Source organism: Diuraphis noxia, unplaced genomic scaffold, assembly GCF_037042655.1.
Source record: "Diuraphis noxia isolate RWA-SAM2 unplaced genomic scaffold, SU_Dnox_SAM2 contig0002, whole genome shotgun sequence".
NCBI classification, from domain to species: domain Eukaryota; kingdom Metazoa; phylum Arthropoda; class Insecta; order Hemiptera; family Aphididae; genus Diuraphis; species Diuraphis noxia.
The window spans coordinates 30,446,367-30,461,517 of NW_028301712.1; the positions used below are offsets into that span (position 1 = coordinate 30,446,367).

The window sequence follows — 15,151 nt, forward strand, 5'->3', positions numbered from 1 at the left end:
CTTACCTTGCGTACAGTACTTGCCCGACCAACCGGGTTGGCACTTGCAAATATATTCTTTCATCCCTTTGGGCTCACACTTGCTACCCTTATGGCACTGATTATTATAGCAAGGGTCTTCATCTTCGTCCTCATCTTCGTCGTCCTCTTCGTCCTCGTCTTCTTCAATTGGTCCTTCTTGTGGTTCCATCTGCTCCTCATCCACCATGGTCGAGCTCTGTTCTTGTTCAACTACACTCGTCGATTTCACCCCTTCTTCTTCCACCATTTGTTCTTCGTCTTGGAGTAGGGAACAGCCGGGCGTCACTTTTTGTTGACGTGCCGCGTTCATAAAGTCCACTAGTTTGTGGTTCACCCAAAGTTCTTTCATGCACCCTAGAACAAACATACAAACATATTTCATTGTGAAGATACTGTAAATTCACGTAATTACACTTAAGGCATGCTGCGGAGTCGTGTTTGAAAATTACTCACCGTTGAAACTGGTCAAATTTCTTAAATGAAAATGATTAAAGGCTTCGGCACCGGGATCTGGGGGTGTGCCACCTATGTACAACGGCGAGGTGAGTCTCAAGTAATCTCTTGACCCCTCGTTGATTATCGATCTGGCCACACCTCCGTCGACTCTTAGTGTGAAATTTTTTCTTATCGACAAAAGTTCGACCATGTGTTGTTTACCGTCGGCGACCATTTCAAAACTAAAAACATACTTAGTTGTTAAGTTAGCCGACAAAACAGAGAATTATTATGAGTGAAATACTGACCTATACATGGTCGAAACGGGATAATTTCCAACGTCATAACTGACCCTAATACGCCCGTTGAATAATTCAACGGCCAAGTGTTCGGAATGGCCGTCATACAACAAAATTCCATTTTCTTGTGTTGTCGTAAACACAACAGTCACGTTGGCCTCGGGCTTAGTCCTCAAAGGCTCTAATTCCACGAACGAAGTATTATGTACAAAACTCAAGCTTGTCAGATATTCGCACCTTTTGCCTGCAAATAAAATGATGTGGATTAATGTGCCGTGTTATTTACAAACATCAATTAACACGCGTGGACAAGTACCTGAGTACCCCGGAGCGCATTTACATAAGTAGTCGTTCGTAGAACCGTTCGGTTGATAACATATTCCATTTTTGCATTCGTGGTGTTGACAGGGCGAAGTCTGCGGGTACATGAGTGCGACACTCGGTGAAATGTCGCAGAACTTGCCGGTATATTCTCCGACACATTTGCATGTATAGTCGTTGATGCCGTCCACGCACAAACCGCCATTCTGATGATGAGAAAATAAAACCGTAATGTCGTATTATTGTATCAAACAAATACATTACAATAATAATAATAATAATAATACTAATATAGTTTCATCTCACCTGGCACATGTGATTTTGGCAGTCATCGTTGTTTACTGTGCAGTTGTCACCCGAAAACCCAAGTAGACATTCGCAAGCGTAATGGGTAATGTGATCGACGCACTTGGCTCCGTTATGACAGGGATTGAAGTCTTTAGAACAGAACTGTATTTTTGTTTGACAATAATCACCTGAGGCGTAATATAATATTAAACATTAAGTAAACACACGGAGATTTAAATTTAAATTTAAAATAAAAAGTAACATTATTCTTACCCGTGTATCCCGGTAGGCAACGGCACTCATACGCTTGAATCAGGTCAACGCATGTAGAATTGTTTTCGCATTTGTTGGTCAAACAGTCGTCGATATTAGTTTCACATCGATCTCCGGTAAAACCAGGTGCGCATTGACAACTATTAAGAAAAATATGGTAAATTTAATTATATATTATTAATTATTATATAATATAATATATACAGAGTGATTATTTTAATAATGTACACTCATTAGTTGACACTTCATCATTATAAAAAGTATTAATTATTTTATTTTTTGAAAATGAACATTTATTGTAAAATAATTCTCTAACATTGAATAAAATGCTCTCTAATTAATAAAAAAATGTGTTGTTTTTTCACTACTGAAACATAGGTACATTAAAAAAACAAAGGTTACTACAAAAAATTAAGTGCGAGAATAAAAAAAATCTTAGAATAGCATTTAACTATAACGAATTTTTCTAAAAGAATATTTGAAGAAAAAAATTGTAATACTTTTATGTCAGAGCCCATTGGTACTTGAATAAATAATAAATAAAAAAATAAAAATAATAATAAAGAATCAAGTTAGTATTTACCTGAATCTACCTTCTTCGAGCAGTTTGCAAGTTCCCGAGTTCCTGCACGGATTACCGTAACACGCGTCAATCATGTTTTCACAATGTTTACCATGATACCCGGGATTGCATCTACATTTGTATTGTCTTTCAGGTAAAGGCTCGCAGAAGCCTTCGTTCGAACAAGGGTTGGTGAAGCACGTGTTACACTTGGACAGGATGTCTTTGCCGATCGGTTCTGTAAAAATGACAAGCTCATTTTAAGCAATACGCACATAATCAACGAACTCGTTGTACTGACCTTTGCAAACGAAACTTGAAACGGGCGTGGATAGTAGAAGTTTGTCCTTCATGGAAATGGGTTCCGCACATCTGGCAATACCTGACTCGATGAAATCTTTTTTAATCCATTCCGCTAACCACTGTAGACCGCAATCACAGTACAGTGGGTTGGAGCCGATACCTCTGCAAAATCGCAAAAACATTCATCACCAAGGCTGTTAATTTAATCCGTTCGCATATTTTTTTAGATTTTTTAATAATAATACTATACGTTTTTATTGTACTGGAAGATTATAAAAATTTAAAAAATGTATTACATCAATCGCATCAGGACAATAATATCATATTGATAGCATGAACGTCTGATTAATGCAGACCTGAACAAATCGAAAATATTCACGGTTCTACTAGTATATTTAACGATATCATTACTAGGCTTAAGGGTCTATACATTTTTTTTTTGATATTATAATTTAATCAGGTAATACAATATATTTAATATAAACAAATAGGTAAACAATAGATACAAAATATCAACATATTTTAAAATGTGTTCATTACATAATAATAATATATAGAAAATATTCACGACTCACATACAACCTATAGATATTAAGTAATAATATTTTTGTTGGTACAATTTTTTTAATATTTTATTTTACGTAAATGATGGTACGCGATTGGTTCAACTGTAGAAATTTTTGTATCTTATATTTTTATTTTTTTTACCTTTGATGTTTGGTCCAATTTGCTAACCTATATCCTATTATTATTATTCCAGTAGATTATACCAGTGATACAGAACCTCAGTAATGTTATCTTAGGAATTACCCATTTGTGCAAAAAAAATTAACTAATTTAGGGTGCAGTCTATTTGTATCGAAATAAAAAAGGTATGTTTTTTTCTACAGTCTATTTGCGCCAAATTTACTTGCGTTAAAATTTTACATGATAACAATTTGATTTATTTCATATATTTTAAAGACACGACATACAAACATTACTAACATTTGTGAGTTGTAACATAAAGTTATTTTTATAAGTCTAAAGATTTTAAAGTTTTGAATACTCTTGCGTAGACAGACTGCAAACAAGTTATATATTAGTTTTATTATGTTGTAACTTGTAAGATGTACCTAATAGGTACTTCCGTTATTGGATATTGTTATTCGTCAAATCATCGAATAAGAACGATCGAAGAGTGATTTTATCAGACATTTGTTACGTTACGCTACATACCTAATATTTTCGTCTGTACCTATATTGTTTATTTTAATTATTTTGATTAGTATAATTAATAAAAATGGAGTTTACAACAAGGAAAAAAAGGTAAAAATGATTATAGACAAGGGCCATTGGTTACCGGACAATTGGTCCCCGGTCAATATTTTACGATATTAGGTCAATATTAGGTATACGAATAGATATAATAGTCAATTGCAGACGGCATTTTGTAATGATAATATTTTTATAATAACTTATTACTCATTTTATTCGTTATTATAAATTATAATGTTAAAATAATATTTTTAAATAAAAAAGATATTACAATAAGGTTCATTTTGATGGATTATAAAATTTTAAGTGTAACACTATACCTACTAGCATTTCAATACTAACTATTTTTAGTAAACTGTAATAAAAAATTTCCCTTGATAAATAATAATCTTTTATTACTGACTGACCGATCTACCTTCATAAGTTATCGCTGTACTATAAAGATAATGGAAATAATAGAATGTCTTAAAACCAGCCACTGAAAAATATAAATTGTTTGTTTGTTTTTAAAAAACATGTTAAAAATGGTAAACGTTGGGTGTGTGTTCACAAAAAAGTATGCAACGGTAGTATTACTACCGATGGTGATTAAAAACATGTAATTAAATCTGAATCACATAATCATGAAACTAATCCGGGTGTTTTGGAAGCGGAATGAGCCATTTGCAAAATGAAACAAGACGCTCAAGAAAATTTAAATTTACCATCTAGAATTTATGCCAAAAATGTTACGAATTTATCTGAAGAAGGTAGAAAAAATACCTATTGAAAATAATTTTAAACGATCTTTACGACGAATTATCGCAGTAATAATTACCCAAAGTTAAAATCAATAAATGAATTAAACTTGAACAATTTAAAATGTGCCACTACTGGTGGAAAAGATTCACGGTAATTTCTTTTTTATGACAGCAAAAATAATAAGAATAGAATTTTATTTTTTGTTTCACAGCTCTGTTTAAAATCTTGATCATCATCAAAACATATATTTATAAATGGCTCTTTTGCAACCTGTCACCGATAGTATACGTATTACTGCGAAAAAAAAACAAAAGAAACCTATAATGAAATGCTATTATTGGTATTAAAAAAATATTGGTCTTCGGTTAAAGTGATTTCGATTGATTTCGAACAAGCTGTGATAAAAACAATTGAAGATGTATTTGAAATGAATCCAACTACCTATGCTATTTTCACTTGAATCAATCTATTTGGAGAAAAGTCCAAGATTAGGACTAGCCGTAAAATACAAAGAAAATAAAAAATTAAGACTAGCTGTGAAATTAATAAGCGCTTTGGCATTCTTACATGTGGATATGATTAAAAAAGGTAATAAAATATGAATTATTATTTAATTACTTTAATTTTTTATTTTAGGAATATCTATATTGTATGACACAATTAATCACAATGACAACATCTTTACTTATGTATTTTGATGCTACGTACGTCAATGGAAATTATAAGGCAACAACTACGGAATTCGAAACCACGTATCTAAAACCCCAACCACCGATTTTTCTACCACATTTATGGAGTGTATATAATGCAACAAAAAAAGGTTGTGCCCGCACTAATAACATATCTGAATCATTCAACAATAAATTTCAACATATTGTCAGGATTAAACATCCGAGTGTTTATGTTTTTATTGAATCGATAAAAATCATTAATTCTATAACGATGATATCTTTGACTAAGAACAATGAACATGTTTTTTTATAATTAGTGATGGAGAAAAAAATATTGTATCTGTTTGTAATAGTTTGATATTAACTTTTCTAAAGATGAACTTTTGAATTATTTGTACTCCTTAAGTCTTGCTGTAAAACATTGATGAACCATCGAAGCTTAATTTTTGTGAGATATTATATTAATTTTGATTAAAAAGTTTATTTGATATTTAAGTATGTATTTATATATATTTTTTTTGATTTATTTATTATTATAACTATTATAATTATATTATATGAGAACGTTTTATGCTAAAAAAATATTTTAACCTGTCCACATTCTGTCTTTTTTCGAAGGGACCAATTTCCCGGGGATCGATTGTCCTAAATCCATAAGTATATATTGGCTTATACTTCTTAAAATGTTGAACGATGACGTTGTTCAAATACAAAATGCAAGCAAAAATATTTATTTAAGATGGACAAATTATTAAAAGACATGGAATGCTTGAAATTTTTTTTTCTATTTCTATAAAATATGTAAAATATAAATATAAAGTTATAATATTAATATACTTATCCAACATATAAAGCAAATTAACTGTTTTAGTAATTATATTCAATTTTAGCGCAAATGGGCGATGCTCGTTATTTGCTATTATGTAATTTTATTATTATTAGTATAATATTTGAATGAGTTACCTAGTGGTTAATAAACCGTTATTAAATGTATTCATTAATATTCTCAAATTTTATAATTTTATTATTTCTAAAGGATAATACATTAATGTATATTTTCATTTTTTTTTTGTGGATGGTAGGTATAGTTGTTTAGCAGTATTTTTGTGCATTGTATTGCACAGCCTGGGTTTTCATTATACAATATTAGGATTTGATATACATAGTGCGTCCCATAAGTTTTGAGACTAAGGCTACTGATGTTACAAAAAATGTTTTAAGCAATTTTTTAATCAAAATAGTCACCATTATTATATTTTATACACTTTGTACAATCGCCCAATTTTTCCATGGCCCGTGAAAAGTCAGATTCGGGAATGTTTTTGAATTTTTGAGTCATTGCTTTTTGAATCGTTTCAATGGTGGTAAAATGGTGCCTCTCGAGCTCCATATTTAACATTGGGAACAGGAAATAGTCCAGCGAACTCAAATCTGGTGAATACGGGGAGGGGGGAGGTGAGTATTGGAACCATTTTTTTGGCCAAAAATTATTTTACAGAGGCGATCCAAAAAATTTTCAGGTATTATCGTAAAAACTTCCTAGAATTTCATAATTATCTAGATACTAGTATTAATTTTAAAATGGTTGTCTCAAGACTTATAGGACGCACTGTGTAATATTAGGTAGGAGATTAACATAGATCTTGGATAATAAGGGTTATACTTACAAATGAGTAATCGAGTCGAGCCCGGAAAATGTACCATCTGGTATCAATGAGATATTATTTCCATGTAGCGAACTGAAAAATACAATATGATTTAAAATAAATTTATATTTATTTTCAAAAAGTTGAAGTTAATACTTACATGATTCTCAACGATTTAAGGCCAGATAGTGAATTTTTTTCCAGACATTGTAACTTGTTGTATCCCAAGAGTCTGAAAATATTGATATTATACAAGTTATAGGTAGTTTCAACATTTTTATAATTTTTTTCTACTTACAGAGTGGATAATTTTGATAACTGAGAAAACGTGTTGTTTGATAAAACTGTTAAATGGTTATTACTTAAATCCCTAAATAATAATAATATTATGATTATTATGTGATCAATATTTAGCTTGACATTTTACTTACAATCTAGTAAGCGATTTGAGATGATTGAGCCTGTCGACTTTAATCGAAGTAATTTCGTTTACGTCCAAATACCTGAACATAAAAATGGTACAATAAATCATCCGTCAATATATGAGCATTAAAGTAAACTCAAAAAATAGTTCTTACAACTCGGAGGTCTCGGCAGGAATATTTTTTGGTATCTCGACTAGCTTCGCCCTTGTACATCGGACTACGGTTCCAATACACGTGCACTTTGGAGGACAATAGTTGTCACCAAGACAACCCTGATCGTTGTCACCTGAAATTTAATAACGGTCGTCGTAAAGCTAATGAATTATTTGTCTTTATGCTCCAAGTTTCTGGAAGAAAACACTCGGGCTCGTGTATGGAGGACTTAAAATTTGTGAAAACGGTTTCACTGTCATTTTGCTAAGCCCGACTTCGTCAAATTAAGGATAAACGACATAGGTACCAATAAAGGCACACGCAACGTCTCATTTATGGACAATTATAAGTGAACAACCACATCATCCACGTAGTACGTAGACGCAAATACGAAAACAAACATTTAGGGCACTGAGATTTTTTACCTCAAACTGACATGTTATTTGCTCAATGAATACACATTACATAATAATTACCGGAGCATTTGAATTCGTATGAAGGTAAATCGTGAATAGGGACGTCCATCACTCGAGCGGGCCCGGCGCATCGGGGACTTCCGGCAATTAGCCCGTGTTTTTTTAGCCATTCGGCAAACCAAGCCAGATGACAATTGCAATTGAAAGGGTTCATCTGCAAGTTTCTGAAAACACGTGCACATAATGCGTTCATAATTGGAATGAAAATACAAACAAAGTAGATTAAAGCTTACAGGGTGCGGAGAGCTGGTAGATAATCGAAAGATCCAGGCATAACGCACGTAATCTCGTTATTCAACAAAGTTCTAAGACGAACAAATAAACAAAATAAAACATAAAATATACATCTTATTTTATTTTTCTACTAAAAACTTTTTCAACTTACAAAATTTTGAGATTGTGAAGACCAATGAACATTTTGTTGTGTACTTGTCGAATTTTGTTTTCTGATAAATTTCTATAAATACAATAACAATAATGAATTGAAGAAAAAAGACTTATAATACCTATTATAATGAATGACAATCTTACAGTTCATATAATTTGATGGCACCTTCAAAAGCGTTCGCTTCGACGCTACTAATGATATTTCTTTTCATTTCTAATTTTTGTAAATGAGGCAACCGACCAAACAGACCGTCAGACTTGATTTTTCCGATTTCATTGTCATTCATAAGTCTTTGTTTGTGGAATAAAAAAGATAACGATTGTTAAAGTCAATTATAAATAAATTAAGATTTTAATGAACTTTTATTTGCTTACAATTCAGTGGTGTAAATTGGTATGTCTTTTGGTATTTCAGTTAACGATCTTCCTGAACAATCGACAACTGTACCTTCGCAGGAACAGTTCGATGGGCATGGGACATCAGACAAACAATCGGAGGTTTTAGATTTCATGTCATCTAGACCTGTGAATGAAATCATAAACGATATTTGTATCGAAGTTTTACATAGGAAATGCATAATAATTGTAACAAACTTCGAAAACAATATTTTACATTTTAAAAATAAATATATATAAAATGGTTTATTCACATTTTATTATTCGTTTAATATATTTAAACATTTTAATTTTTTTTTAAACTATAATAAATCAAGTTATTACAGTACATTATATTGTAATTATGATTTTAATATATTCATTTAAATTTGTTTATAGTAATACAGGAATTTTATAATATTAATTCCATGACCTCAGTATTTAAAAATAAAACAATTTATTAAACATCAAAAATATTTATGCATTGGTTTTTATAACATTTAAATCATAATCTTTAGAATTAAGTTCATATTTTTCTTTTATATTGCATAATTTTACGTAATCTTTTTTTAATAATAAAATTACCTTTATGATAATATTTTAATATTTAAGTTTATTTCATCAATTTATTGCATATAGGTACTAGTTTTTACTATTGTTCTATAAATATCGCATAATTTTAATATAAAAAAATTGAGACTTCAGTTTTCGAATAGATTATATTTATATATTCTCAATATACCTTCATTATACTTGAACCAAAAATCGTTTTATACTCTTTTTATTTTCCTATTTATAATATTAGTATAAGGTGTTTGCGTACAGTAATTTTATTTCTACTTTATATAAAATCAATGATTAATACTTGTAGCCCGGTTGTAGGAAAAATATATATATTCCAGATTATCATTAAGGTTCAGAGGACAATATTTCGTGATAATAATTCTCCGCTGTATACAAAAATGATAACTTACACTTGAATTTGTCATGACTCAAGCCATCTATTCTTCGTTTTTGCAACTTTTTCGGTGACTCGCACCGAGCGGCGGATGTTTCTATTGGATTTTTATGCAAATATTCTGATAACCAACGCAAGTTGCAGTCGCAGCTAAATGGATTTCTACCCAAATGCCTGAAACAAATAAATAATAAACAATCAAATCTCATTTTATTTTTCACTTTATTTATTTGGAGGGATAATAATTCTTGTACATTTTTTTGACTAATGGCCCCCTTGAAGTATGATTGTTTTGATGGCTATTTAGACAAATAGCACAAAGTAAACAATACTAAACAATGGAGATGGTGGGTTGTGTCTAGAAATAATAATGGAAGACACATCTGGTAGAATTCACGATGTTTTTATTTATAACTAAAGAAAAAGACATTTTTCAAGAAGTTTTCGTACAAAAAGTTTTTCAATGCTAATAATATACCACAACTAAATAATATGTATTCATTCCAACCGCATTTCGTTATGAACAGGAAACGGGGTGACGGGAAAAAAAATATCCGGTGGAAAGAATAATCTCCTATGGATATATTATACAATCAAGGAATCCATATTATATACACTCTACACGAGATTTTGTTAAAGTTCATATAATATTGAATATTGTGGACGAATTTCGTCTTGCGAATATTACGCAGCATGAAAAATATATATGGAAATTCTGGGTCGGCCATTTTTGAATTAATTTTGTTTTAAGCTAGTCGTTTATTTTGAGTTTCCGAGTGAGAAAGCCAAAATAAATTTGATCGCATAAATTTGGATCAAGGCCGTGAAATGTCAACTGTTAATTTTTTCCACGGTACCGAGAGAGATTAGCATAAGACTGCCACATAAAAATAACAACCCGAGGTATTTTGATTGTTACTTTTTATAGTATCGGGGACGAGAGTCTTAGAAGTCCTCGCAGAGTGCGTCTGGTTTTTTTTTTTTATTCATTAGGTCTAGAGTTTTAATATTAATTAATTTAATGAAAATCAAATTTATTCATGAAAGCTTTTTGTGTACGTACCTATAAAGAACTATGCATTTTTAAGCTTGATACACAAATAATATTTTTGCGTCGACGTTTAGAATTCAGGAATATTTGATAATTTTTTTTTTTAACGAAGATGAATGTTTGAAAATGTTAGTTGGATTACGGATATGACAGTAGATATTAATATTTTCAAATAAAGATGAATTTCTATTATTTTAGATATTATATTATTAAATATGGCAGCATAATTACGTTTCATATTACTGAGAATACATTTTTACATAGAGTATGATATACTTTATAACTGGTATTACTTATGTATGTGTATATTTTGTATCAAATATCGATCTTTAAAAATAATGAAAACGGAAGGAATGCATTTGACATCAAGTTATTAGAATTGGAAATGTGAATTCGGGTATCTTATTTATACCTTCATTTATAACTATTAATTATTACAGTTTGAAGTTTATTAATTGTAAATAATTTACTGACAGCTGTAAGTGGCATTATTGTGTAATATCTCATGGAAAGGTAAACTGATAATAATTGAATAAAAATAATGATTAATTAAACTTAAACAAAATATAAATATATACACAATACTTACAGAGTTTGGATACTCCTCATGTAGTCGAAGGTTCCATTTGCCAAAGACTTAATGTTGTTATCGTACAGTGAGCTGTAAACAATTTTTGATGTTTCATTAATAAATAATAATGTTATTCATATTTTTAATTTAGTGACTAAAAAAAGTTATTTGATTTTCGCGTGTTCGGGATTGAGAATACGCAATGGAAATATTAATATCAGAATTATACAAAGTGGTTCACCTCTGTTTTAATTGACAATGAATTTATTCAAAATTTGATTTTTAAAATTTTTATACACAAGGTGTAACAGGAATAATAAAAAAAAAAATGATACTACCTAAATGTATAGCAAAATCTGTGAAAGTTATATAGTTAATAAATAATTTAAGAAATTATTTTGAATAAATACAAAAAGGATGTAATATTGATTATAGAGATTTGATATTTATTATACTTGAACCAATTTTGCAAATCATAAATGTTGATAGATTAATTAATTAATCACTAATATTTTAAATCTTTATAGCCCCCATTCACGGTGGACCAATTAACTTATTAATACACCAAGTAAAATCACTCAAAAACTAGGTACTCGCAAGAAGTTTAATTCTGATGAGTCAACATTTTCACTAAGATGATCCACAAAATAGTTAATTGTAAAAAAATGGTATTTCCTTTGAAAAAAAAAATCATAAGTTTGTATCATTACAGAAGGTTCTTAAGTAGAGTAAAAAATATCAAAAATGTGAATATATAATCTTCGAGTAAGTATATTTACAAATTCCGAAATTCAGATTTTCGATAAATGCATTGTTAAAGAAAAAAGAGGTAGAGCATATATGGTAAAACAAACTATGATTTTTTTTTTAATACACTCGGTATAGGTATAAATCGCAGGATTGCGTCCATGGACTGATTTTAATTTAAAACAAGTGTAGGATTTAAACAAGAGACATATTGAATATTGAACGATGAAGCGAAGAGAAAGAGTGAAAACCCAAGGAAATATTCATGAATATTCAAACTCGGCTCGGGAAATCCGAAAGCGATTGTTTTCACAGGTAATCTGAGCCCATAGGTATATATACGCAAATATTGTATATATACGCGTAACCTTGTGTGTATCTTAACATTTCAATTTTATTCAATTTGGGTCCACCGTATACTTGACTTGGTTTCTTTTTTCATTACACACAAGGTCGTAATAAAGGGATGAAAAAAAAATTAATAAATAAAACCGTCTACAGTTTTTACTCACAGCAAATTGACGCTGTGTAAATCTCTGAAAGCATCTCTTCGTATACACGATATTTCGTTTGCGTTCAAAAGCCTTGAGACAAACAAAATAAAAACATCAACGTATTATAATAATAATAATATAGTTTTTGGATTATGTATATTGCATTATTTTTTTCTTTTCATTTTTACACTATTATACTTACAACAGTTGCAACGAAGTGAGGCCGTGGAACACCCCACCGGGCAAGTCTTTTATTTTGTTGCCGTACAGCATTCTGAAAAAAAGTAGAAAAATACATATTATAATAAATTCAATTTTTTCGAATTATTGGGTTGTCTCGTCCTGATAAAATTACGCGTGTATTTCTCGTTCGTACAAATTTTATGGCAAAAATTCGATTTCAGGACAATAAAAATAATATATAAAGGTACTGTGGTTCACGGAATATCGGCTGGCGTGTAGTGTATATAGTACAGCTTATATATATACTGCGGAATATAAAAATATAAAGGTTTGAAAAGTTATAGCTTGCAGGGAAGTTGTAAAGTATCCGTTTTTCCTTTTATTTTATATTTTATATATATATGTCAAATTCGGTTAATATCTTTAATAAAACTGCTCTAATACTATATAATATTATTATCGAAAGCGTACATGTATATATATATATATATATATATATATATATATATATATATATATATTGGTGTCACGTATATATATATATATATCGGAAAACCGGTATAATAATATGTAATACGCGCATATTATGCAGTATTATAATATTCAAATTTCAAACGTTATTATTGCAGTCAATACTGCATCACTAGCCTACAACAGGTGGATAATCCGTTTATACATTTGACGGTTTTCGGAATATAATTATTTGAATTTTCTTCGTGAATAGTGGAAAACGTTTACTCGGGGGAACATTGCGGCAGTGGTGCGGAAAATAAAATTATTATGACGTTCTTAGCCATTTATACGAGTGCTAGATGTGATAAACGTTTACATTTTTTTCGTTAACCAACGAGTAAATAAATAAGTCTACAGATAAAAGCCTAAGGCAAACTTACACGCCGCCTGTTATTGTCATTGATAATGGCTTTTAGCGAATTTACGACCGCCTAAACAAGAGCGCACCGACCCTTTGGCGTACATAAAAAAGCTCGTGGCACATTTAGAAACCATTCAAAATGTTTTTTTTTTGTTTTGAAAACCCCGTTTGCACCGGGAAAAATAACTTTAGGCATGTATCGATACAGAATAAAAAAGGTAATAAAACGGACAGCGTATTTTTTTTTTCAGAAAAATTACGGATGTTTTTTGCAACCAACAATTATGCGCGTGATATGTCGAAAGCAAAACCAGTTATATAGACCCACGTATGTGTGTACATGATATTTTATGCACGCTATAATACTCCCAGCGCAAATGACTAATATGTGTAACTAAAAAAAAACCTTTAACTTCACTTAAAGACATTTTCTTGGGAGCTAAATCGTAAAATTATTTTATGATCTACGCGAGGAAAAAAAGTGTTTTAAATAGTTAATCATATGCATGACAGTGTGTACTTACAGAGATGTTAACGACTTCAGACCCTGAAAAGCGTCCACTGATATTTTTGTTATCTGGTTTTTGCTGAGGTCACTGTAAATACGTATTAATATATTATTAATAAGTAAAGTAAATAATTACCTATTTGTTTTATTGAAATGTAAAAAAAAAAAACGCTTCTCTCGTTAAAATATATATAGGTACTATTATATATAGTGAAGATAATATTAATATTATATGGTTACGTTACAATATATTTTAATATGATTGGCGTACAAAGAACGGAGATGAAACGTATAATTTAGAAAACATTAAATTTAGACTAAGAAAAAAGCACGCATAGTTATGTGCCAATTGTACATGTTGTAATGAATGAATTATATATTTATATATATATAGCGAATTGATATATTTATGGGCTGAAAAAATATAATTTAAACATATTTTGTCAACGACTAAATTTAAATTCGTATTAACCGGTTGTTAATCAACTTTCGTGAGCAAGTAGAAATGCTAAAATATATTCGTCAGTATTGTACATTATTATATTTCATTGAAAACGATTTTACTATTATAGTTCCCTCGTACACTGCAGTACGACTATCATCGTTATTCGATTATGTCGTGTGTTTTCAAAATTATTGTACACGTATACAATATTATATATAGGTAGTAATTATTTTTTTATTTTATTGTGTTAAACAATTATTACAGAAGTTGTATTTGTACTTACATTCTTCGCAGACGTTTGTATTTAACGAATGCTTTGGGGAGAATTTCGGTGATTTGATTTTGTTCTAGTCTCCTGAGAAAAGTGATAAACCGTGGTAAATATTAATACAATTTATATTATCATTTCACCGTAAACACATTACATTGGTATAAGTGGTACATGATGTATGGTCGGTGCGCAGGTATATAAAATGGAACACACAAGTCAATTATTTCACATTTGGCAACTTATCGATTATTTCCTACACTATATTTCATAGAAACAAAATATTATGTTCCAAATTATTAGGTTTTTGTACTTGTTATTATCATTATTCGTCAATCTAGGATGAAAAGGTCATAGATACCTTATAGAGAATTGAAATGTTTTATTCGTTTCCTGAAAAGCAAACATTTTGACTTATTC

The 15,151-nt window shown here is 30.1% G+C and overlaps 1 protein-coding gene and 1 pseudogene across 1 annotated transcript in view; one reads left to right on the forward strand and one right to left on the reverse strand.

Annotated features, from left to right (window-relative positions):
• sli (slit guidance ligand) overlaps positions 1 to 15,151 on the reverse strand; it is a 140,828-nt gene that overhangs the window by 12,542 nt on the left and 113,135 nt on the right. The window contains exons 9-32 of the mRNA XM_015510611.2: positions 14,747 to 14,818; positions 14,035 to 14,106; positions 12,656 to 12,727; positions 12,472 to 12,543; positions 11,231 to 11,302; positions 9,607 to 9,764; positions 8,633 to 8,780; positions 8,402 to 8,548; positions 8,256 to 8,327; positions 8,104 to 8,175; positions 7,871 to 8,034; positions 7,395 to 7,527; positions 7,248 to 7,319; positions 7,115 to 7,186; positions 6,977 to 7,048; positions 6,838 to 6,909; positions 2,500 to 2,663; positions 2,220 to 2,436; positions 1,637 to 1,776; positions 1,382 to 1,551; positions 1,071 to 1,281; positions 764 to 998; positions 474 to 697; positions 6 to 374 (exon numbers count right to left, since the gene is read on the reverse strand). Coding sequence (XP_015366097.2) covers positions 6 to 374; positions 474 to 697; positions 764 to 998; positions 1,071 to 1,281; positions 1,382 to 1,551; positions 1,637 to 1,776; positions 2,220 to 2,436; positions 2,500 to 2,663; positions 6,838 to 6,909; positions 6,977 to 7,048; positions 7,115 to 7,186; positions 7,248 to 7,319; positions 7,395 to 7,527; positions 7,871 to 8,034; positions 8,104 to 8,175; positions 8,256 to 8,327; positions 8,402 to 8,548; positions 8,633 to 8,780; positions 9,607 to 9,764; positions 11,231 to 11,302; positions 12,472 to 12,543; positions 12,656 to 12,727; positions 14,035 to 14,106; positions 14,747 to 14,818 — 3,272 coding nt within the window. The remainder of the gene's footprint in view (positions 1 to 5; positions 375 to 473; positions 698 to 763; positions 999 to 1,070; positions 1,282 to 1,381; positions 1,552 to 1,636; positions 1,777 to 2,219; positions 2,437 to 2,499; positions 2,664 to 6,837; positions 6,910 to 6,976; positions 7,049 to 7,114; positions 7,187 to 7,247; positions 7,320 to 7,394; positions 7,528 to 7,870; positions 8,035 to 8,103; positions 8,176 to 8,255; positions 8,328 to 8,401; positions 8,549 to 8,632; positions 8,781 to 9,606; positions 9,765 to 11,230; positions 11,303 to 12,471; positions 12,544 to 12,655; positions 12,728 to 14,034; positions 14,107 to 14,746; positions 14,819 to 15,151) is intronic.
• Positions 3,816 to 5,595, forward strand: LOC149058336 (uncharacterized; annotated as a pseudogene).